We start from the raw sequence: 26,404 nt of genomic DNA, 5'->3' as shown, positions 1-26,404 counted from the left end.
AATGATGTGATAAATCATGAAAATAATTTTTTACAGTGTAACAATGAGCAATAAATATTACAGTATTTATTCATCTTTGTTAATGTCGGCTAAAAGAAAACTTTTTTTTTTTTTTTTTTTATGTCAGCTCAGGTCCATTAAATAATATTAACAGATTCAACTTTTGATTTTAATAATGTATTAGTAAATGTTGAAATGTTCATGTTAAGTAATATAATTAACTAGTGTTAACAATGGAATCTCATTGTAAAGTGTTACAAAAAAGACAAAAAGCACATGAGATTACTAAAACAAACTAAAATCAAAGTGAAAAGTAAAAATGTTTTATAAACACCAATTCAAAATATTAATACTATAATAATATATATTACTAAAATAACACTTACCTGACACTTTATTGTCTGCTGTCCACCTGCAAAAGTGTAGAAAAAGTCAGTTCTGCATAATGATAATGAATGCATTTGAAATAGATTTAAACTAATAAAAGACATACATAAATAACAGCAAATTTACTTTTATATAAATTTACATTTACAAATTTACTTTTTTCATCACACAGATACAAAAGTTAGTACATTAGCTTTTACATTAAGTAAATTATATTGTCTACATGCTAACCCTACACCTACCGCACACAGAAACCTTTTGTAGACATCATTTTGTCATTTTATTAAGCTGTTATCATTGTTATTAAAACATTTTTAACTTTATGAATCATTTTTATCATTGAGGACATCCCTGGATGTACCTATGTGTTGGTTTGTCTGAATTAGTTCCATTCAATCCCAAAGTGTAGCTAAGTAAACCCATCACACACACGCACATACCAGTCCTGGTGCTGAAGTCCACTTCTGGTTTTCCGGCCCCTCCCCTCTCAGGGTGATTAGTGTAGTAAGCCACAGTGGGATTGGGTGAGAGAGTTAGTCTCATTACTACATGTACAATGAGCCACTGCTCTCAGCCTGAGCGCTCTGATGCTGGACAGAGGAACTTTACATGAACTAAACACCCTGATGCTTATAGGAATTAAGAGACCAAAGAGAATTTAAACAGAGCAGACTTTCAACTTGAGGATCATGCAGGAACTCAGACATTTGATGTTCCCCAAGAAGGTTTAATTTGAAGGTGCCTCAACTATGAAGGACTCAAAGAGATATTAAGCTTGGTGTGTTTGGATCGTCTCACGTCACCATGGAGATCAGGAAAGTGCATTTGAAATGCCCCGGGACATTTTTACTGACCATGATGATGTTCAAATGGGGTGAGTTCTCTCTCTCTAGCTCGCTCAATACCTAGAGAAGTGATGTAGGAAACAAGATATAATATTGTATGAACATGAATGAATATATAGTCATAAATACATATATGCAAGTTAATTTTTACATGGTAACTTTTACTGAACAATGCATAAATGAAAAAAGAAACGTATTACATGTGAAAAAAAAATGTCTCCCAAAATGAAACACTGATCATTAAAAGCAGTTCAGAACATCATTCATAGAAAAATAGGGATAGAAATAATCAGAATGTGATGTTTTGCTAATATTTGGTCACTTAAGTGTGTTTTATTCTGAGAAAGGCCAAGTTTAATCATATATGTCTCTACTAGAGTCAAAAGCAACAGGTTGGATGGACCAGCCTCCCTCCCTCCCTCCCTCCCTTTTTTATTATTATTATTTTATTTTTATTTTATTTTTTTGCAAACTTTACTGTTTAAAAAGGCAGATGAAATCAAATGTGTGTACTTTTTTCCACACTATAAAAAACAAAATCATTAGTTTTAATAGTTTTGTAATGATGCCATATCTAGAGACAAGAGTGTGAGGGTGGTCTCTTTTGACTTGTTTGACAGCCACCTAGCAACCACTCAAAACACCCTAGCAACCACATAGCAACGCCATGGCAACCAGAAAAAAATGGTACAAAAGCTGTTATTGAGACAGTACACTTTAAAACGTTTCTATGTACCATTTAGGTACTCGCTTTTGGTACCAATATGTACATTTGAGGTACTAATAAGCACTTTTTCTGAGTGTGGTGTTGACTTTTGCGCTGAAAATATATAAATACATTTTTAAATGTAAAAGCGCATGTTAAACCCTGAGCGATAATTTTGTCATTTACAAAATGTCATATCTTCTATCATACCTGTTTTTCTTCTGTTTTATACTGAGACAGAATTCCTGGCACTCTTTTTCGCATTAGTGTTGCGGTCATTTTCTGTTATCTGGGACTCCCAAAGATGTGCACTGGAGTGTTACTTGAGTCCCTCCTTCTGTCTGGAGTGGATATGACTGGTGCATGGTACCGACGGGAGTATGGGGGAGGTTACCCATCTATTTTCCCTCCTTCCATCCATCCAGTCTGATTTTGCCCCGCTCTCAGGCCTCTGTCTGAAGCAGAGAAACTTTGGGGGTGGGTTCCATTGTTTCCCGTTGCCATGACACCAGGGCTGAGTCATTTGGACGTTGTGTGCGGGTGGAATCTGCGTTAAGCACTTTTAACGAGCTCTGTTTGCTTTTGCGTCCTGTAGGCTTAACGCTCTTTCATCTGACTGCACGGTCAAGCTGTCTCTGAGTATTTAACTCTGTGATGAACATATCAAGGGATAATTTCAGTGGACAATAACAAAACTAAAGTTTTGAGTCAAGTATTGATGGTTGGTTGTTTGAAGATAAATATAAAAGTAATTAATGCATGTAATTTTGTGTAAACATTACTTTTATAGTTCTGAAAATATATGTGCCAACATTTCTATTTTACACAACACTTAATATGCACTTTAACTTGAGTTTGACATTAACCAGAGTAACATTAGTATGTTTCACTGGAACAAAGATTATATTAAATTTATTGCAATTTTACATTAATAACAAAACCTGTAAAAACGTATTGTTCTGGTCAATGTTAGTTTTGGTTCTAAGTGTTGTATAAAATGGAAATGGAAGGTTGGCACTTACATTATATACACTTTACTTAGTCAAAACTCACTGTTCTAACTCACAGATCCTGCCTTTTAGGTGTCAAGTGTTGTATGCAATTACAGCACTGCAACTGTGGTATATTTGCATAGACTAATGGGAGTCAATGGGGAAATTCAGCAAGAGACAGTGGATGAAACTGGTCTGATGCCCTGACTGAGCTGATAGTTCATGTCAAATCACGCATGCAAATGTGACATCAAGCGCTTAGGGAAACGAGGGGGATTCTGGAATTCACATGACTTTTTCAATGAAAATGTCTACAATGGACCCTGCCCCCAACCCTAATCCTAACAAGAACACAGAGAGGGAAGAATAAATTCACACGACAAGGTCCACTGCACTCTCACAGTCAAGATTCTGCTAGTAAAAGTGAGCCTATACTAGCTAGAGGAGCTTGCATTGATGCTAACGTTTTTCTGTGAACCTATATAGAGGGTTCAATGAATGTTTTAGGTAATAGAGTATATATACATACTTTTATGTATATACAGTCAAACCAAAATTTATTTTATTCAGACACCTTGAACATTTCATTCATTAATTCAGTTTATTCACTATAGTTTAAAAAAAATATATGACAAGATCTCAGAATTAAACTGTCAAACTAACGTCAGTTAACACTTCAGCAAAACATGGTCAGGTCAAAGTGTCTGAATAATTTTTAGTTCCAAATTTTTATCAATTTTACTGGTAGTCTACTGTATGAAGAATTTTTGGGTATAATATGTCAGTTTACTTTATTTTGTTATTCTCACTTACATAGATGAACTATAGTGTCCTGCACCCACTAGTAAAAATATACCAAAAATATAAAAAAAAATGTCTGAATAGTTTTTGGTTTGAATAGTTTTTGGTTTGACGGTATATTTTTATATAATATATATATATATATATATATATATATATATATATATATATATATATATATATATATATATATATATATATATATATATATTATACACATAAAAGTTTGACAGCACTACATATATGGACAATTTAGACAAAAATGTAGCTGTAAAATCTCAATAAACAGGTTTTTACAAAATAATTCACATACAGTTGCAACGTGAACCACTTGCAGAATCTGTGAAAATGTGAAAAAAAAAATAAGTAAATAAATAAGAGAGATCATACAAAATGCTATTTTTTGTTATTGTTATTTTTGGCAAATTGTTATTTTTTTGTTTAGTACTGTCCTAAGTAAGATATTTATATATTATCAAAAAAAATCTATGTGAAAATTCTCCAGGTCCCAAATATTCTTCAGTTTTCCAGCATCTTTTGCATATTTGAACCCTTTCCAGCAGTGACTGTATGATTTTGAGATCCATCTTTTCACACTGAGGACAATTGAGGGACTCAAACACAACTATTAAAAAAGGTTCAAACATTCACTGATGTTCCAGAAGGAAACACGATGCATTGAGAGTCGGGGGGTGAAAACCTTTGAACAGGATGAAGATGTCCAAGTTTTTCTTATTTCGTTTAAATATCAATTGTTTTCATTTAGTACTGCCCTTCAGAAGCAACAGAAGATGCTTACATGTCTCCCGGAAGACAAATTAAATACAATTTACCTTGATCTTCAAATTCCAAAAGTTTTCACCCCCCGGCTCTTAATGCATCGTGTTTCCTTCTGGAGCATCAGTGAATGTTTGAACCTTTTTTAATAGTTTGAGTTTGAGTCCCTCAATTGTCCTCAGTGTGAAAAGACGGATCTCAATATCATTCAGTCACTGCTGGAAAGGGTTCAAATATGCAAAAGATGGTGGAAAATTGATGAATCTACAGGAGCTGGAGGATTTTTCTGAAGAACAGAGCTCAGTTTAACTGCTCTGAACAAACAAGAGACTCATGAACAACCATCACAAAACAAAAAAACAGTCGTGGATCATCAGGTAACCACACACAGCTTTGAGAGTCAATGGTTCACATACTTATAAATGGGTTATTTTAATAAATTCAGCTATTTTTTGTCTTGTGGATGTAAACATCTTTTATGTAAAATATCTTACTCAGGGCAGTACTAAATAAAAATAACATGCATTTTGTATTATCTCCCTTATTTTGTTAAAATTATTCACATTTTCACCGATTCTGCAAGTGGTTCACATACTTTTTCTTGCAACTCTATGTGCTCTAACAAAAATACAAGCTTCACATTTCCGCATTAAAAACTCTTCAGATGCTGAGCAGGTTTACTTAGGCTTAAGCGCAAATAGATTTTATGCCACAAATTCAGTTGATAAAACCGAATTCTGATATTATGTTTTGTTTTTAGATCTATGTGGAGGAATAAAGCTAATGCCCTTCGGAACTAATGCTAAAAGCCTTGTGTTGATTCTCATGTGGCGTAACACTCAAAAGCATCACCTTTAAGGTTAAAACGTTGTGTCTTAGGTTTAGTTGCAGGGGGGAATAAAGCTAATTAGTGTCTGAGTCTAGAGCTAATGAGTTCATTTTGATGCTAAGAACAACTATTAATACTCTTATTTAACTCTTAAGTTCACAGGAGAGAATTATTCATGCATACAAACAAACACTTGCACACTTCTTCTGCGCCTGTGAAAATAAACAGACCACAGGTTATCACAAAGTCCTGTCACACATCACACACACTTCCCAACTGCCCTCTTACTGTCATTCTGTAACCCATCCATTCTCACTCATATCTCTGGACAGATGCATATTAAGGGAGTGTTATCACATACGGATGATCTCCCCATCTGACTGGGCCACTAACCCTGACAAATTTCACAGCCATTGACAGTCGAGCTCTTAAGATCCATACAGTGTGTTACAGGGTTATTATAGTTAACTGAAACTAAAACATAAAAAAACATAAACAAACAAACTGTTGCTTGAAATAATAATAATAAAAAAAAAAAAATTAAAAACTAATTCAATATATTTATAAAAACTATAATGGTTTCTTTTTTACAAAAAAAAAACACTAGTGTCAGTTTTGAATCTTTTTACTCAAAAAGCATGCAGACACACACATACAGATGCAGTTTCCCCACCTGACCCCTCTAAAACAATCTGTAACCCCTAAAATTGTAAAACTAACCTATCACGCCCACTCACGGCAGGAAGTAAGACACAAACAGGGATGATTGACAGTGATGTAAACAGAAGGGGAGGAGTTCTTCTTGATTGACAGTCAGTATCAGTGCTTGCAGTTTAACTCTTAGAACTTGCATGGCTAACATTCTTCCAGCGGTCTCACACAGATAACCTTAAACACTGACATAAGTAAGACGTAGCGCTCAAGACAGATGTCAGGAGAATGTCTCCGTCGGTCGTAGGATGCCAGAGACTCTCAGATCTCTGTGAAACCTCAGTGTTAAAGTCTGTATAATCAGAAACACTACAGCCTGTCTCCACCTCGAACTTAAACGCGTCACATCTGGGTGCTTTCCACATTCCTACGAGATCACTTTTAAGAGAAAACAAATATGCATATGAATGGAGCATGACCAGATCAAAAGGCGACAAGCTCCTATTGCTAGCAGTCTGATATAGTTGCAGTGGGTAAAGAAGTACATATTTACTTTTTTATTTGGGGCTGCGTATATTTTAAGTATATTTTTAGCTTAAAGGTGCAATATATAATATTGCAGTGAAATATCCAAAGACCCCTATAGGCCAGTGTTATATATTTTGTTCACTTGAGTACTTACAATATCCTAAATGTTTCCAACTATTTGTAAATTGTGAGAAAATTGCAATTTTAATCAAGGCTCCAGGACATGTGAGGCGTCGCCTGGCAATTGCGTCATACCCACGTTACCCTCGGTTTCCGGTTTTATTTTGTAGAAATAAAGACGCTTTAATATATTACATGTTTTAATATGCAAGGGAACAACTGTTTGGTTATGTTTATAGACAGAAAGCTAATTATTGTTATATATAATTTATTCTTATAGTTTAAATCTAATTTTCTTGATTTTTTGCGAGTACCAAGCTTTACCATGCCTAAGAGAAAAACACTATTTTAAGTAGCTAACATAGCATTATCAGATGCAGCTTTATTTTAGTAACAGTAATACAGAATTTTCTCCATCATACAATATGTTTTAAAATTAATTGCATGCCATTTATCAACACAAGCCATCCAGCATTTAATATGATATTCTAAAATCGATCTATCTTACTGCAGTGTGTAACAGTGTCGCACAGAGTAACGTTCAACACTCTCAAATGTATCTAATATGATTAACAGTGCTGCGTTACCTCATACTCATGATTGAAAAGCGGAAGCAGCGCCGGCGACTGTCATAATAGAGTGCCCCAGGGATGACGCATTTTTGTAGGCAAAACCCGGAAGCGAGTTAGCATTTTAGGACTTCCGGTTCCAACGCCATAAAGTTTTTTGAATGGGTTTTTGCTAAATCGCCTGAAATGAGGTCTGTGGTTAACAAAGCCTCTAAATACTTTCACGTTTTGATCTATGACATAAAACACACCAGTTATAACCCACTTGTGATTTTTTTAAACTTTTACTGTGTCTTAAAATCAGCAGTTGCTAACAAGTTGCTAAAAGGGACTACTTCCTTTGGCGGGGACTTTAGATGTGGTGGTGACGACGTTGATCCGCAACCATGGTGTGCTGTAGTCCGTTTATAGCCTACTGTTAGCCTTTTATATCTGACGACTTTATTTAGGCTTCAAAATCTATAAATGTTGTGTTAACTTGTAAAGATTATCTTGATAGACAAGACGTGTAAGTGTCATAACCCTTTGTTAAACACAGAGCTTATTTTCTGCGATTTTCCAAAAGTCTATGGGAAAAATGCATTGGCTTTCAACCGAGGGAACCCGTGCGCCGCAAACTTCTGGGTTGGCCTACAAAAACACATCATCCCTGGGGTACTCTATAAAAGTCCCGCTGCTCGTGAGGCGTGTGTAGCGCAATCGCTCCAGCGGCCTTGTTCAGCTCCAACAACACTCTGTCCTGCTCTGCTTCATACTACAGTAACGTTAATAATCGCATCCATGAACATGATTTCTTCCCGAGTCCTATCCCAATTGTTTCCACCGTCTGTGATGTGAAGACCACATGTCCCAAGATTCTGCGCTCAAACTTGCCGTCATCAAGCTACGCCTTTGTTTTGAATAGGCGTCTAGTGACCTCTAGCGCACTGAAATCTTGCATATTGCACCTTTAAGTTGGGGGCTGCATATATTTAATCAAAAATACAGTAAAAACAGTAATATTGTGAAATATTATAGTTAAAAAAAAAAAATCCTGTGATGCAAAGCTGAATTTTCAGCATCATGAGTTTTCAGTCCTTCAGAAATCATTCTAATATGCTGATATGCAGCTCAAGAAACATTTATTATTGTCAATGTTGAAAACAGTTGCTGTTTAATATTTTTGTGGAGACATTGATTTTTTTCAGGATTCTTTTATGAGTAGAAATTTCAAAGGAATAGCACTTATTTGAAATATAATTGTTTGATTTTATATACACTTCAGTTCAAAACTTTGGGGTCAGTAAGATTTTATTTTATTTTTTGAAATAAAGAGATTAATAGATTTAGAAATGACACATTAAAGGGATAGTTCACCCAAAAACGAAAATTTGATGTTTATCTGCTTACCCTCAGTGCATCCAAGATGTAGGTGACATTTTTTCTTCAGTCGATCACAAATGATGATTTTTAACTGCAACCGCTGCCCTCTGTCAGTCAAATAATGGCGGTTGATGGGAACTTCATCTATAAGAGTGAATAAACCTTGCTTAGACAAATCCAAATGAAACCCTGCGGCTTGTGACGACACATTAATGTCCTAAGACACGAAACGATCGGTTTGTGAGAGAAACCGAACAGTATTTATATAATTTTTTACCTCTAATACACCACTATGTCCAATTCCGTTCAGCATCGGTTAGTGAGGTCTGATCGCCCTCTGACAACGGCAGTGATGTCTGACACTCATTGAAGTATATGCGCGAGACATCACTGCCGTTGTCAGAGCGCGATCAGACATCACTAAAGGAGTCATGAACGGAGTTGGACATAGTGGTGTATTAGAGGTAAAAAATGATATAAATACTGTTCGGTTTCTCTCACAAACCGATCGTTTCGTGTCTTAGGACATTAATGTGTCGTCACGAGCCGCAAGGTTTCATTTGGATTTGTCTAAGCAAGGTTTATTCACTCTTATAGATGAAGTTCCCATCAACCGCCATTATTTGACTGACAGAGGGCAGCGGTTGCAGTTAAAAATCATCATTTGAGATCGACTGAAGAAAAAATGTCACCTACATCTTGGATGCACTGGGGGTAAGCAGATAAACATCAAATTTTCATTTTTGGGTGAACTATCCCTTCAAAATGATCAAAAGTGACAGTAGACAATCAAAATGTTACAAAAGTTCTGTTTCAAATGAATTCTGTTTTTTTTTTTTTACTTTCTATTCATCAAAGAATCCTGAAAAAAAAAAAATTACACAAAAGGTTTACACTAAAATATTAAGCAGCACAACTTATCGTTGTCAGCCATTAAAATATGGGCAACCACTTGCTTTTGAACAAAAAGGTGTTATGCTAATAAGAAAAACCCTCTGGAATCTCTTGGTGGCATAAGGTGGCACAGAATTGTATCCTACGGTTGCAAAAGCTGTCTAGCTTAGTAGTGTAGACTAACCTAAAGCTGTCCTGTTTTACACACACCACTCTGAGAGGATTACGGTCAGCTAAGAATGTGAATACTTTGGCCTACTCGCTCTTTTCTCTCTGTTAGTACGCAGCGTCAAATAAACTTTAAATTGAGTCTTTTCACTGCACATGACAGAAAGTAAACTATTTAATCTGAAATGTTAATGAAAGCCAAGGTCCAACATGTGAGCAGACAATACAAATATTCTGAATTAAAGGTTCAGTCAGTGAGAGTGTTTAAGCACACGTGTTTGTGTGAGAGTACATAAGCTAAATGAGGTACAGACAGCGTAATCCACTTTAATTTTCTGTAAACATTCGGTACAACACACAGGTTAGCAGAGGCCAGTGCAGATAATCAGTGTCCTTCAGTAACAGGAAGGAGAGAGTTTGAGGGAGATAAGTAAAAAAGAAAACTAGAAGAGGCACTTCATGTATGTCTGCCATCAATGGACTAGACGCTTGTGACTGGCATCATTATGCACCATCAGCCTCAGTGACACTTCATGTCTATGGCAGCTTGAGCAGGGAAATCTTCTTTACCTATAACACTATCCTCACAGGAAATGACATGAGCGTCAAAGAGATCTATGGTGGTGAGAAAGACGGAAAATAAAAGGAAAGGAGAGAGGAGGTGGATCTGGGGTTACAGAGGTCAGAATCTCTTCGTCTCAGGGCCAAATTAGCTTAGCAGTAGCTATGGAAACTGAGACCCACTCAGTGGACGCTTGCTGGGTCAGTCTGAGTGGAGCTCGTTTTCCTTGGCCGGGGGTGGGGAATGAATGCTTGCATGGGTGTCGGACGTATCTGCAACCTATCCACCTTATGTTTCAATGCGGAAGTAAGTTGTTTTGTATAACTAAAAATAACTGGAAGAGAATGACACCGGAAGCCAGACACATTTAATTTGCAAATGGCCATGCCTGTTCTTAGCTGAAAATAATAAAATATGGTGGATACACATACACATACTAAATTGAAGTATTCTTAAAAATGATTTTCAGGTTTTGGTAAAGGTTATTTAAACATAATTCAGTTGTTTTGCGCGAACAGGGTAACTATAGGTAAACATGTCAATTTCTCAAAACTTCGAAAAAGGAATATTTCACAAAACTGCTTTTTTTTTTTTTTTTTGGGATTTACAGGTCACCTGTTGTGCGTAAAAGTTTATCATTCTTTAAAGATGGTGTGGTATGTTTGGACAGAAGAGGAGACGGAGTTCATTATTAAACTCATAAAAGACAAAAGAATTATGGGAATACTGGATTCTAAACAAAAAAATGCCACAATTTATCAACACCTCGTAGCAGATTTGAGGTAGAAACACCCAGAAAAACTTCATACTTGGCCTCTCCAAAGTATAAGGGGCTTTGCTTGCCAATAATTCTTGGATAACACTCCTACGTCTCATACGGTTAAAAATAATGTCTAGTGCAGTGTCTACGATATATTTAAACCTACTTACCGTTGCCATGATTTTTGGAATGAGTTGTCGCAAGAGGAAAAAAATATATTTTAGTCATATAACATCAGGTAATGAAAATGTATAGGGTTAGATTCCAGCCAATAGTATTGCAGTCATGAATCAATGATGGCTACTTATTATTTTTTGATCTGTGACTGCAGTACTTTAGGCAGGAATCTAACCCCATAGAAATGCCTTCATTTCCCAATAGTTTTTTATCGGCATTTAGAAAATAATGCAAAAGTTTTGCGCAAATCTTTACTGGAAACCCGGCTTATACAGTGGCATGAAAAAGTATGTGAACCCCTTGCAGAATCTGTGAAAATGAGAATTATTTTAATAAAATAAGAGGGATAATAAAAAATGCATGTTATTTTTTGTTTAGTACTGTCCGGAGTAAGATATTTTACATAAAAGATGTTTGCATTTAGTTCACAAGACAAAACAATAGCTGAATTTATTAAAATAACCCCATTCATAAGTATGTGAACCATTGATTCTCAATACTGTGTGTGGTTACCTGATGATCCATGACTGTTTTTTTGTTTTGTGATGGTTGTTCATGAGTCTCTTGTTTGTCCTGAGCAGTTAAACTGAGCTCTGTTCTTCAGAAAAATCCTCCAGCTCCTGCAGATTCATCAGTTTTCAAGAAATTTTGCATTTCTAGGATTTTGAGATCTGTGTTTTCATACTGAGGACAATTGAGGGACTCAAACTCAACTATTAAAAAAGGTTCAAACATTCACTGATGCTCCAGAAGGAAACACAATGCATTAAGAGTCGGGGTGTGAGAACTTTTGAACAGGATGAAGATGTCACAATTTTTCTTGTTTTGTTTAAACATCATTGTTTTTCATGTAGTACTGCCCTTCGGAACCAACAGAAGATACTTTCCCAGCAGAAAAATTAAGTACAATTTACCTTGATATTTCAATTCAAAAGTTTTCACCCCTCGGCTCTTAATGCATTGTGTTTCCTTCTGGAGCATCATTGAATGTTTGAACCTTTTTTAATAGTTGAGTTTGAGTCCCTCAATTGTCCTCAGTGTGAAAAGATGAATCTCAAAATCATACAGCCACTGCTGGAAAGGGTTCAAATATGCAAAAATGCTTGAAAACTGATGAATCTGCAGAAGATGGAGGGTTTTTCTGAAGAACAGAGCTCAGTTTAACTGCTCAGGACAAACAAGAGACTCATGAACAACCATCACAAAACAAAAAACCAGTCATGGATCATCAGGTAACCGCACACAGTATTGAGAATCAATGGTTCACATATTTATGAATGGGGTTATTTTAATAAATTCAGCTATTGTTTTGTCTTGTGAACTAAATGCAAACATCTTTTATGTAAAATATCTTACTCAGGACAGTACTAAACAAAAAATAAGATGCACTTTTTATTATCCCTTTTATTGATCCTTTTATTAAAATAATTCTCATTTTCACAGATTCTGCAAGGGGTTCACATACTTTTTCATGCCACTGTAGCTATGTTTCATTCCAAATTCCTGTTAAAATGCCTCCCCTTCTGTTTTTCCCCAAAATAAGCACTAGATTGAGTCAAGATAAGTTTTTGTTGTTGCTATGGTATGGAAGTAAATTAATGCCAAATGTTTTTGAAATAAAAAGCTTGTTGAATTGCTCTAAATGAAAAAAAAATATGCATTACATTAGCTGTACTTGCATTTAGATGCACTGTATTTTTAAGGCTTGCATTTTTATGGGATGAAATTCAACACAGTCGTATATTTAAGCTGTGAATATTTCAATTAAAAATATTTCACACACATTTTCATTATTAAAAATTAAATAATTCATATTCACATTTCAAATTTCACTTCCAAGATATTTATTCTGTTTAAAAATACAACCTATAAAATTCGACTAGAAATTTTCAGTCCATTTTATTTCACTTTACAAATTCGCTTCCACAAATTCAGTGGCTCAAATTCGGCAGAAAATTCAACATTTCACATCCGGGAACTGCAGGAAGAGCAGTAGAGTGCCGATGCATCATCTCTATCTGCTGTTAGTCTTCTTCACCAGCAGGTGTCGCTAGCGGCTGTTAAGGAAGACCAAAGCAACGCTAGTAAGTCATCATTCATTCATAAAAACGTATTTACAGAAATGGAGCAAGTGGTAAGTGAATGTGTGATGATTATCAGGGCCAGTATAAATGCAGAAAAGCTGATAAAGACACAAAAGCTGCATTTATGTTTAATTCAGTGTATTTACGCTTACTTTCCCTGTGTAGCTACAGCTTTCTCTCCAGTGAACAAGATAACGTTATTGCCCGATGCTGGTGTACAGATCAAACGTTAAATCTGAGATATACATATATTTCTCTCTGTTGATAAGTTTCCTTAACTTTATATCGCAGCGCGGTGTTGTAATAATAGGGTTTCCCTCATCCGTCATAGGATTCCCCTGCCATCAGGACATAAAACTCTTAACACAGCTTAATGGACTCGTACAGTGATATAAAAGACCAAACTCGCACCTCATTTGTGATGTAGGTTAGACTTTATAGGCTCCAAGAAAGCAGATACTGGAATTAAGTTGATTTGACGCTGAACGTTTGATTATGATATTCGAAAATTTAGGGACTGTCTCTAAAGTTACGACATTTGGTATTCACGTTTCTACCTTCTACCAAAATCTTGTAGACACACATGCACATATACATATTCAAACACACCTCACTCAAAGCACATGCATATATACTATTTCTTTTTTTTTTTTTTCTTTTTTTTTACATGTTCATCACACAATTTTTTTTACTTTGTTCATTTTTTATTTTACCTGATCATAGATTATCCTGCTTATACAAATTTTAAATAAAATTTAGAAATAAAATTAACTAAGTAGAACTAATTGTGTGATGAATGTGTAAAAAAAAGAAAAAGTATATGTGCATGTACTTTGAGTTGAGTGTGTTTGAATGTGTGTGTGTGTGTGTGTGTGTGTGTGTGTGTGTGTGTGTGTGTGTGTGTGTGTGTGTGTGAGAGAGAGAGAGAGAGAGAGAGAGAAGGGTGCATCACTCTTCGACCTGGCACCTATAGATGAACACTTCACAGGTAGTTTTGGTGATTGTAAATCATTCTCATCAAATGTTATTGAGCTTCTAATTATCCAATACAGTAGTGAAATACATAGCAATCTTTACATATTACTTGACAGTTTATTTGGAAACACTTTACAGTAAGGTTCATAATGTATTAACTAATGTGAACTATCCATGAGCAACACATTTGTTGTTGTATTTGTTAATCTTTGTTAACGTTAATAAAAATACAGCAGTTCATTGTTCATGTTACTTCACTATGCATTAACTAAAGTTGACAAATACAACTCTTGATTTTAATAATGTATTAGTAAATGCTGGAATTAACATTAACAAAGATTAGTAAGTGCTGTAGAAGTGCAGTTCATTGTTCGTTCATATCAACTATTTAATATAAAGTGTTACCTTTTATTTTAATAAACATCAATAATCTAAAAGGTTTGCATTATACCTGACACCTAGATAAACACTTTAGAGTTGGTTTTGTGACTAAGTCATTCTCTTTAAATGCTATTGAAGGTAGAAACGTGAATACAGAATGTCGTAACTTTAGAGACGGTCCCTAAATTTTCGAATATTATAATCAAACGTTCAGCGTCAAATCAACTTAATGCCAGTATCTGCTTTCTTGGAGCCTATATAGTCTAACCTACATCACAAATGAGGTGCGAGTTTGGTCTTTTATATCACTGTACGAGTCCATTAAGCTGTGTTAAGAGTTTTATGTCCTGATGGCAGGGGAATCCTATGACGGATGAGGGAAACCCTATTATTACAACACCGCGCTGCGATATAAAGTTAAGGAAACTTATCAACAGAGAGAAATATATGTATATCTCAGATTTAACGTTTGATCTGTACACCAGCATCGGGCAATAACGTTATCTTGTTCACTGGAGAGAAAGCTGTAGCTACACAGGGAAAGTAAGCGTAAATACACTGAATTAAACATAAATGCAGCTTTTGTGTCTTTATCAGCTTTTCTGCATTTATACTGGCCCTGATAATCATCACACATTCACTTACCACTTGCTCCATTTCTGTAAATCCGTTTTTATGAATGAATGATGACTTACTAGCGTTGCTTTGGTCTTCCTAAACAGCCGCTAGCGACACCTGCTGGTGAAGAAGACTAACAGCAGATAGAGATGATGCATCGGCACTCTACTGCTCTTCCTGCAGTTCCCGGATGTGAAATGTTGAATTTTCTGCCGAATTTGAGCCACTGAATTTGTGGAAGCGAATTTGTAAAGCGAAATAAAATGGACTGAAAATTGCTAGTCGAATTTTATAGGTTGTATTTTTAAACAGAATGAATATTTTGGAAGTGAAATCTAAAAGGTGAATATGAATTATTGAATTTTTAATAATGAAAATGTGTGTGAAATATTTTTAATTGAAATATTCACAGCCTAAATATTCGACCATGTTGAATTTCAGCCCATAAAAATGCAAGCCTTAAAAATACAGTGCATCTAAATGCAAGTACAGCTAATGTAATGCATATTTTTTTTTCAAATAGTGCAATTCAACAAGCTTTTTATTTCAAAAACATTTGGCATTATTTTACTTCCATACTATGGACTACCATGACAAGAGTGATGTAGAAGTATTTACTTGTGAAGCTTTCACTGGCAACGTACTTGAGAGAAAACGGATTTCACGGTAATTGATTTTCAGCAGTAAGAAAATAAGTGCTTGATGTTTGCAAAACACAGTTATATATAACATGATGAGAATAGTAAGGCCTGTAGTTATGAAGTACATTTCATTTGAGGAAAATATATTTATATTTTTAGCATGACATTTTTTTTTTTCAAACATCATCAGCTAACAATACTTTTCAAATAGTCTATTATTAATTTTGTAATTCATAATTATTGATTATGGTTCAGACTTCACTACTGATTTAGTTTATTTTAGTTGTGGTGGTAATAGTCATGCTTGTACTCTGATTTTGCTGTAAATGTATAAAGAAAATTGTTTTGACAGAGTGATACAAATTTATTTTTGTTAAAAATCTAATAATATGAAAACTCTGGACATTTTCATACTTGGTTTATAATTTATGTAATTGTCACTAAAACTATGATAACTATTCTGGACACATTTAACTTTTGTGTCATAGAAAAAAAGTTACAAAGCCTTAAGGGGGCCTTTTTCTCCCACTCTACCCTTTACCTCAATGCGCATCAAAAAATTCCTGTGATTTTGTGCGATGGAATGACAACTAGACTAACCCATCTTTTTGCACAACATCTGAGTGCTGTTTTGGTTGTTCTGAAATGCATGAGCAAAGTCTGTCGTCAAAGTGGTTTGGTATCATTTACTCCCAGTCTTACATGACTGCGTTCCCAAACAGCAGCATCTGCCTCCGAAAGCAAGATAACAGATTTATTGCATTTCGTCTGCGCACTCTGAGATTACTCTAAAAAATGTCCACTTGTTTGTTTTAGGATCATTGTGTAAGCCACATGTTCATTATAAGATCAATGTGAGTGTGTTCACTCTAAGATCAGTGTGTAAGCTCATAGTTGTGTTATGTAAGAACAGTCTGTGTTCTGAGACAGATAAGATGTTTCTGTTCTAAAAGTAACATTTCCATGTTGTTTGAAGTGTCTGGGTAAATACATTGCAGCTCTAATGCTGTACAGTGGGTCCAAAAGTCTGAAACTGAAAATCCAGAATTCGAAATCTAGTTTAAATCTGGAAAGAAACATTATCATGTAAAAGAAATAAATAGTCAATATCTTACTCTGAAATTGCTATGTTGATATACAATTTGCTACGGAATTTTCCATGTAAAAACAAAAGTATTACATTAGGAAAAATATAAAAATGGAAGCATTTTTGCTAGAGAGAGAGAGAGAGAGTTCTGTCTAATTCAGGAAATAAAACTTTGGAAAATTAAACAATCAGCTACTCAATCAACCAGCAACTTCCTTCATCTCAAATAAATCACAAATGGCTTTTTTTGAAGTTTCTTTGACCAGTAAGCAACCACCAAGAACACACTGTAATATTAATATTATTTTGATATTTTTGGCAAAGTCTGAGACAAGGTTAAAATATTATAATCAATACCTAAAAATTGTTTTCAGTTTTAATGTGACCTTCCTATAACAATAAAAGTTTAAGAGTTATGTTTTAACCTTGACATTTGGTTCCCACAAACACAGCAAAAGTTGACACTTCTGTACTATATAAACCCCTTCACAGCTTCACCTTATTTTCACAAAACGCTGCTCCATTCCTGCTACACTGCCTTGCTACACACAGACAATGCTCAACATGTGCACACAGACTCAGACACAAAACAACTCATTCCTTTTGCCCATTCATTAATATCTTCCGCCTGAATGAATATTTGGGATGAAGGTCTGATCAAAGCGACATTGAGGGGGCCAGGGCAGCAAAGTGGTTGAGAGAAGGTGGGGGAGTGTTTAGGGGGACGAGGGGCCCCACAAGGGTTAAGGATGGGTGGGCCACACTAATGGATCTGAGTTGGACACGCAGTGGGGGTTGAGGGTCGAGGTCATGCAGATAACAGGAATTTGGAATGACTCAAAGAGCTCTCATGCGATTGGTCGATTTGCACGAGAAAATCCCCATGAATGCTCTGCACCACATTCTGATCTAAAAATCACACTCATATGCACAAACAAAATATGCAATTTAAAATACACACAAACATACAAGGTCACAAATTAAAGGGGATCTCTCAAATTTGATCTCTTAGTTCAGGGAATAAAGTACTTTTTTAAGTCTTGTTATGACTAAGAAATGTACAAAATTCTGAACCTCACAAATGATCAACCTCACAGATGGGTTTGGTATTTGCAATGCTGACTTTGAATAGATTTTCTCTATGTATTCCTTTGGCTCAATCGGTCTTATACAGGATTAAGGTTTGGGATCAATGGCCTGTTATTAACTGATGTCAGTCTTACCTTTGTCTCAGAGGGTATATCCTGAAGAAAATAAGTATCGCTTGCACATGCAAAACTAGCCATTACTATATCAGAATGATTCTATGTGGTTGTTGTTGTTGTTTGCAGTTTGCTAAGTGGTTGCTAGATGGTTGCTTATCTGCCTAATCAAATGAACCCACCTCCAAGTTTCTATGACATTATGGTCCCTGGATATGGTTTATGTTTGTCATTCAAAGTAAGTCTATGGGATTTATTTGCCTATTTTAGTGACATGACAAACAAAACTATTGCTTAAAAAGTAGCAGGACATCTCATTTCTCATGTCTCTTCTTTCATGTCTATTGGAAAAACAGTGTAGGACACTTAATACTTAGGCTTAGGGATCAAGCTTCTAACCCCAAGTATTATCAATCATAAAACACTCAACTTTTACTTGGAATTTACATTGGGTTTCCCTTTAGCGGTATGCATCACTAAGAGGTACCATATTAAATCCTGTCTCTCTTTCTCTAGGTATATTCTGTTCCGGGTCATCTGATATGTGTGCATCTTCACCGTGTCAGAATGGGGCAACATGCGTGGATACAATGGACGATTATGTGTGTTTATGTTCACGGGAAGGAGTACGGTACATGGGGAGGGACTGTCAGGAGCCGTACAACGCTTGTGCGTTTGCTGAATGTGAAGGATGTGTGAGTGAACCCGGCACGGAGCACTACATCTGTCCAGAGGACATCAACGAGTGTGAAAGTGGGCCATGTGTTGGTGCCCTCTCTGAGTGTGTGGATGAGCTGAATGGCTACAAATGCCTGTGCCCACCTGGTTTCGGAGGAGAGGACTGCAGTCGTCGCATAACCGATTGTGTTGATGAACCCTGCCTCAACAATGGCACCTGTAGACGTATAGTGGATGGATTTGAATGCACTTGTTCAGACGGTTTTCGTGGTGAGACCTGCGAAGAGGACCTGGATGAGTGTGAGTCACATCCCTGTCAGAACGGGGCAATCTGTCTGGATGGAGCCAACAAGTATCATTGCTTCTGCGTACCTGGATACCAAGGACACAACTGTGAGATTGACATAAATGAATGTGCATCGAGACCTTGTTGGAACAATGGAACATGTATTAATGGGAAAGACCGTTACCTGTGTGAATGCCTGCTGGGATATACAGGTAATCTGTGGGGGTGTGTGAACCCATCATTAGTTTCCTCACTAACAGTCTGCTAAAAGTGTAAGGCAGGGTAGTTGCCAAGTCGTAAACTGCTCTTTATTGGGCATCTAATTTGTTAAGTCAGGGGTAGGCAACTTCGGTCCTGAAAAACCACTGTCCTGCAGAGTTTAGCTCCAATGCTGAAATAAAACCTCACCTGCCTGTAGCTTTAGTAATCCTGAAGACATTGATTAGCTTGTTTAGGTGTATTTGATTAGGATTGGAGCTAAACTCTGCAGGAGTCTCTCTATGACTGATGTTGCATATCCCTGTTTTAAGTCATGTTTTGTGTTCTGAATCTCTTTAGGAGTGAACTGTGAGATGGAGATTGATGAATGCGAGTCACATCCCTGTCAAAACGGAGCCACCTGTCATGACCTAGTGGGGCTGTACACCTGTGACTGTGTGCAGGGGTTTGAAGGTTCAGACTGTGAAATCAATATTGATGAATGTGAAAGTGATCCATGTCAAAATGGAGGAATCTGCCACGACCTCATTGATAGGTAACTGAACTCTGGAATTGTGGGAATGCCTAACAGAGTCATGCAGATGGCATGTCCATGCATTGCCCATTGTTTTTTTTCACTTACAGTGAGTAAAACAAATGTTACATGTTAGTTAGACAGTCTCTTCCTGTCTAAGTGGTTGGTTATTGGCCAGAAAAAGCTGTAATGCAAAGTAGATTTTATGCTGATAGTTAAAATAGTCTGATTTGGTGTGTGTTTGTATGCAGTTATGAGTGTGAATGTGAGGGCACTGGTTTTATTGGGGACCACTGTGAGGAGGATATTCCAGAGTGTGCATCACATCCTTGCCAACATGGAGCTACTTGTCTAGAAGGCATTAACCACTACAACTGTACCTGTTGGCCAGGTAGCTCTTTGTCCAAAATTACACTAAAGTCTTTAACTCTGCAACAAACTGAAACAATGTTAATGTGTGTATAGGTTTTGAAGGAGATAACTGTGAGGTGGATATAGATGAATGTGCTGATACTCCCTGTGAGAATGATGGTGAATGTTTTGAGAAATCAAATCCAGAACTCTGGGAAACAGACTGGGAGTTCACCTACGCCACAGCTGCTGGTTACGTCTGTCAGTGCCAACCAGGATATACAGGTACCAGCAACATAAAAACAAATGTAAATGTAAAACAGTACAGTAAAGCAATACATAGACAATGCAACCACTTTCATTTTAAGAACTTGTTCCAGAGTTGAGCCTAAATATTTTGTGACCAAAAAATGTGACTGAATGGGTGGTCAAGGTTACTTAAGTACTGACATGATGTTTTGCTTGATGAGAGTTTTGTCATGCTGTTTATTTGTTTTGTTTGTTTGTCTATTTGTTTTCCCCAGGAGAGAACTGTTCAGTGAACATAAACGAGTGTGTATCTGAGCCCTGTCACAATGGAGGAAGCTGTAAGGATTTGGTAAATGGATACATGTGTCTATGCCCAGAGGGGTTTGCAGGTTAGTGTTTGCATATGGGAAAGTGTTTGCATGTGTCTTTGTCTGTATCTGTATCCTTAATTTTGGTCTGTTTTTCTCAGGTGTGGAGTGTGAGGTTAATATAGATGAGTGTGAGAGTTCCCCCTGCCTGAATGGAGGTGTATGTGAAGATGGAGTAGCTGAATACAAGTGCCAATGTGCAGAAGCTGAGGATGGTCACCTGCCATGGGGGGGTCCCCAATGCACTGTGCAGCTGCTTGGTTGCATTGAGCATGCCTGCCAAAATGGCGCCACCTGCTTGCCTTGGTTAGATGGAGAGACACATGGACATACTTGCCTTTGTCCTCCTGGTTTCTATGATGACATATGTTCTACATCAACCACATTCTCCTTCTCCTCTCCGAGGTTCTTTCTGATTGAGGTTCCACCACTCGAGCGCAGAAAGAGAGACACAGAACACGAGCACCCTCTGGGGGTTGGTCTGCGCTTCCGCACCACTCTGCCTGATATGCTGCTGTTCTTTCGTGGCAATGCTGAGCTTTTCCTATCCTTGGAGATTATTGGGGGTGAGCTGCTTGCTAAGGCAATATCAAAGGAGGCAGGGTCACTTGAGGCACATTTACCAGTGCTTGTAAGTGACGGAGATTGGCATGAGGCAATGGTGAGCATTGATGAACAGGATATCAAACTTGTGCTTCAGGTCAAAGGTCCAGGCTGTGACAATCAAGCATGCAGAGTTGAAGACAAGCTACCAGAATATCATGAAACTTTCTTGAACCACAATAGCCTCACAAAGGTATATGTTGGCGGAGTACCAGAGGAGTACATGGAGCTTACATTGAGTGGTCATAGCTTTTTGGGCTGTATGGAGGACCTACAAGTTGATGGTCATCCTGTCCTGCCGCATGATCTGGGAGATGAGGAGGCAAACGTAGAGTTAGGCTGTATAAAGCCAGAATGGTGCCAGGTGGACCCACATCCTTGCTCTCAAAAAGGGCACTGTGTCGACCTCTGGACGAGCTACCGCTGTGACTGTTATAGACCACACTATGGACATGACTGCAGCCAAGGTGTGCATACACATATGCTCATACACTAAAACACTGGTCTTGTAGTAATGTGTAGAGCTGGGGTATTCAACTCTAGTGCTGAAGGGCAACTGTTCTGCCAGGTTTAGCTCTAACCCTATTCAAACACAACTGATCAAACTAATCAAGATGATTACTTGGAAATTACAGGCAAGTATGTTTGATTAGGGTTTGACTGAAACTCTGCAGGACAGTGGCCCTCCAGGACTGGAGCTGAATAGTTTTGGCGTAGAGGAAACCAAACTTATATAATAAAAAAAAATTGTCGCATACTTGACTTTTGTCTTTATTTCTCTTTCTTTCTCAGATTTCTCTTCTTGGACATTTGGTCATGAGGATTCTACAAGCTCCCTTGCATTTGAACTGCTGTCTGATATCGGCAGGAACTTTAGTGTCTCATTCTTCCTACGATCGCTTAAAACAAAGGGATTATTATTTCAGCTACGAAGGGCAGGACTTCAGAACACAGAGGGAGACTATCCTTATTTTACCATGTACCTGGAAATGGGACGAGTACAGGTGACCTCTGTAGCAGAGTCACCCATCTTATCATCACCAATGTTTGTCTGTAATGGAGATAAGGCACTGCTTCAGGTGGACATACAGGAGGGTCAGGTGTTCTTTAGCCATGGAGGACTGCACTATGGACTTGGCTCACTGCCTGACATGGAAGTTCTGGAGGGAGACCTGGTGTATGTTGGTGGAGTTCCAGGTGAAGAAGGTGCAACAGATTGGGGTGGGCACTTTAAGGGCTGCCTGCAGGACCTGAGACTAGACGATGTGCATCTGGATGTGGAAGCCTGGAATAGTACCCTCAGTGAGACTATATATATTTCCAGTGATGCAGAAAATGTGCTACCTGGCTGCATAAGTGATGACACATGCAAGGTACGTAGACTTACATGGAGCTTTTATTTCATTAGATCTGTTAGATAATTATTATTATCTAACAGATCTAATGAATAATATAATTATAGATAATTTCATTAGTACATTGATGATTACAGTTGGAAAGAGCTGATGTTGTGTGGTTGGTTTGCAGGTGGAGCCTTGCTTGAATGGTGGAAAGTGTACAGTCACATGGAATGACTTTACTTGTTCTTGTCCACGGGATTTCACTGGAAAAACATGTGAAACCAGAGTTTGGTGTGTCAGCGACCCGTGCGTAAATGGTGGACGCTGCGTGGATCTGTTGGATGGTTTTGAGTGTATGCTTATCTTAAACACTTAGCTGATATTTGCCTGTTTCTTGGTTGCTTCCTGAACATCCTGTTATTATTAATTAATAAATATTAATAATGTATAGATGTTCATAATCGAGTAGTAAATATAAATGTATGTTAAAAAAAATATAGTACATATAAATTGCAATAAAACTTTTTTTGTCTTACCAGGCATTGCTAATGCAACCTTCGACAATACACCCTTACACTACAGTGCTAAGGGATCTCTAGTTGACCCAGTTACCAACGTTACCATGGAGCTCCGTACAAGGCAGGAAAATGGTGTGTTACTTCGTGCATGGAGAGGGGCGGAACTTCTACTGGTTGGTCTGTTGGATTCAGCCATTTATGTGGAGCTTCATACAGAGAACAGTGTGGAACCAGTGACATTCTCTGGAAAGAGACACATTGCAGATGGAACCTGGCATCGCCTGCTTGTTGGCATGGCCAACCCACAGCATGATGCATCAAAGTGGTTGATTTTGGTAGATGGCATCATCGATGGTAGCAGTGCCCCAGTGCTTGCTGGTAGTATAAGTTTTCTTAAAGACTTGTCAAGTGAGGTTGCACTGGCAGAGACGTACACAGGATGTCTAGGTGCTGTCAGAGTGGGTGAGGTGTATCTTCCATTTGTAGACAATGCCAAATCACCCCAAACATCTAGGTTTTGGCGGAGACAAGATGAGCGTGTGCGCATAGGGTGCTTTGGGGCTCCAGTGTGCCACTCGCATCCTTGCCGGCGTGGAGGAACATGTGTGGATCTCTTCAATACCTTTAGCTGCCAGTGCTCAGCCGGCTGGGAAGGGATCACCTGCGAGAAAGAAACAGATGAGTGTGTCTCAGGACCCTGTCTCCATGGCAAATGCAAGGACAAATTTAATGGGTTTGACTGCTTGTGTCACCCAGGATATGCTGGACCTACATGTTCGGAAAACATAGACGACTGCAAAGGATCGAAGTGTAAGAACGGGGGAACCTGTGTGGATGGAGTTAATGACTACACCTGTATCTGTCCACCTAAGTACAGCGGACAACGTTGTCAGTGAGTTCCTACTTATCACACTTTGATGACTAGACTTGGCTCAGCGGTAATTTAGACACCATTTACAGTATATATAACAGGGTTCCTCAAATAGGATCCTGGAGGGCCACTGCCCTGCAGAGTTTAGTTCCAAACCTAATCAAACACACCTAAACAAGCTAGTCAAAGTCTTCAGAGTTACTAGAAAATTGCAGGTAAGTCAGTTCGAACATGTTTTGAGCTAAACTCTGCAGGACAGTGGCCCTTCCACTCAATTGAACAGAGAACAGGGTTATAATGTGGCCTTCACAGAGACAAGCAAAATGCAAATCTACTTGCAATTGTAAATACTAATGAATGCCAGTAGAAAACCATAAAAAAGTTAACTATCCATTTTCCCAAATGTCCCTCTTTATTTCACAGTTATTTCTTATTACCTGAGTTTAAATGAACCAGTGAGAATGCATCCTTATCTGTCTGGGACTGTTCCAAGTGTTTGGAGTTTGAGCATTTGTTTGTTTGTATTCTTGTGCATCAGGTATAACTACCCTCCTCTTAAATGTGAACTGGATTTTGTGTGTGAAAATGATGGCATTTGTCATGACACTCAGTGGGGGGCAAACTGCACCTGCCCTCCAGGATTCACAGGAGACAGGTGGAATTAAAACTTACATCCTTATCCAATAGAAATAAACTGAATATACAAATACTGATATAGAAGACTAAGTGTTCATATGTTGTTGTTTTTTTTCACAGATGTGAGAGAGAAATGGATGAGTGTGCATCTAGCCCATGTCTAAACGGTGGTTCGTGTCTGGATCGGCTGAACCGGTTTCAGTGTTTGTGTCCAGTAGGATTCAGTGGCCAGTTCTGTGAAACAAATGTAAGTAAACACTGAGTATAATAATAAGCATGCAATTTTGGAGCGAATGCAAATTAGTTCAGTATTGTTATTTTGCTATATTTATGCCTTCCAACAACAACAATTTGAATCTCTCTCTGCAGAAGCAGGCTCAGCAAGATCATATACCATGGCTGGCGATTGCGGTTCCACTGGCATGTGGCTGTATCCTCTTGGTGGCTATTGGTCTCATTTTCATGTTAATGACAGCGCGCAGGAAGCGACAATCAGAAGGAACGTATTCCCCAAGCCATCAGGAAGTTGCAGGTGCACGCCTGGAGATGGATAGCATGCTGAAAGTACCACCTGAAGAGCGTCTGATTTGAGATATGAACACAAAAAAAGTGATTATATGGAGCTACAGCGGACCTTTCCAAGACTATGTGGTATTATGGAATAAAAAGCAAGTGCTACATCAAACAAGCATCCTAAAGAGGAAAAATGAAAATGGGAAAAATGAAAGCATTAAATATGGTTGATCTTTCACTACAGATTTTTCAACAACTCTGGAATTTAACCAGCAACTCTCTCAAGTGTAGTTGAACTTGGACTTTGTGATTCTTTACCTCATGGCATTATATGCCTGAATGACTGATAACAGTATTATACAGTAAAGAGGTGAAAATATGAGTTTACATTCTCCCCACAGCATTTAAAATCTTAAACAAATCCCTCTCAAAGATAAGCGCTAAAAATAGTGCTTATGATGGATCGAGCAACATTTTGAAAATGTGTACAGGTATGTATATATTTTTTCCACAGCATTTGAATGTACAAGGTATGCTATCTGTAGCAAGACTGTTGTGTTAACTAGCTACTATTTCTGCTGTAGGCAACACTGGATATGATAACTGACACAAAGGAATGTGGCTTCATATTCATGCCAATGTGAATAATTAGCCATAAATTAGCATTTAGCAGGGGTGTGGAACAACAAACAAGTTACCCTTTAGGCTCTGTTTCCACCTGGTATTAAGATGCGTTTTGGTCGATCTAATCAGAAGGGAGATGAATTCCTGTTTACACCTTTTAATCCATCTCTTTTGTCCACTTTTGACCACTTCTGTCCTGATTTCCTTGAGGGGAGGGTCTATGCCACCGGGTCTACCCACCGTAAATGTATTGGCTTTTTCAGATATTTCGATCTAGTGGACAAAATAAGCTTGTGCAATTTACATATGAACACAAAAGGAGATGGCAGAACATCATACGGAGAGCAGTTTTCATTTCTGCTCTGACATCCGCTAGACCACACTGAACGTGGTGAGAACATTGTGCTTGGTATGTTTTTCGTCTACACACAAAAACTTTGGTTTCTTCAGCCGAAAAAGTTTCCTTTTGTCTTTTGTGGTCATTCTACAACATGACCGTTTACACTACGAAAGCAATT

General features: G+C 37.6%; 1 protein-coding gene across 1 annotated transcript; it reads left to right on the top strand.

Annotated features, from left to right (window-relative positions):
* Positions 1 to 1,163: 1,163 nt before the first annotated feature.
* Positions 1,164 to 26,156, top strand: crb2a (crumbs cell polarity complex component 2a). Its single transcript, XM_067375760.1, has 13 exons — positions 1,164 to 1,261; positions 18,633 to 19,292; positions 19,639 to 19,834; positions 20,065 to 20,204; positions 20,279 to 20,449; positions 20,689 to 20,802; positions 20,883 to 21,851; positions 22,177 to 22,757; positions 22,912 to 23,077; positions 23,264 to 24,134; positions 24,652 to 24,768; positions 24,870 to 24,996; positions 25,119 to 26,156. The coding sequence occupies exons 1-13, from the start codon at positions 1,192 to 1,194 to the stop codon at positions 25,338 to 25,340; spliced, it is 4,404 nt and encodes a 1,467-aa protein (XP_067231861.1). The 5' UTR covers positions 1,164 to 1,191; the 3' UTR covers positions 25,341 to 26,156.
* The last annotated feature ends 248 nt before the right edge of the window (positions 26,157 to 26,404 follow it).

The sequence above is a fragment of the Chanodichthys erythropterus genome, chromosome 22 (assembly GCF_024489055.1).
Source record: "Chanodichthys erythropterus isolate Z2021 chromosome 22, ASM2448905v1, whole genome shotgun sequence".
In the NCBI taxonomy this organism is placed as follows: Eukaryota; Metazoa; Chordata; class Actinopteri; order Cypriniformes; family Xenocyprididae; genus Chanodichthys; species Chanodichthys erythropterus.
Note: the sequence above shows the minus strand (reverse complement) of the source record. Positions and strands in the feature narration are given on the sequence as shown.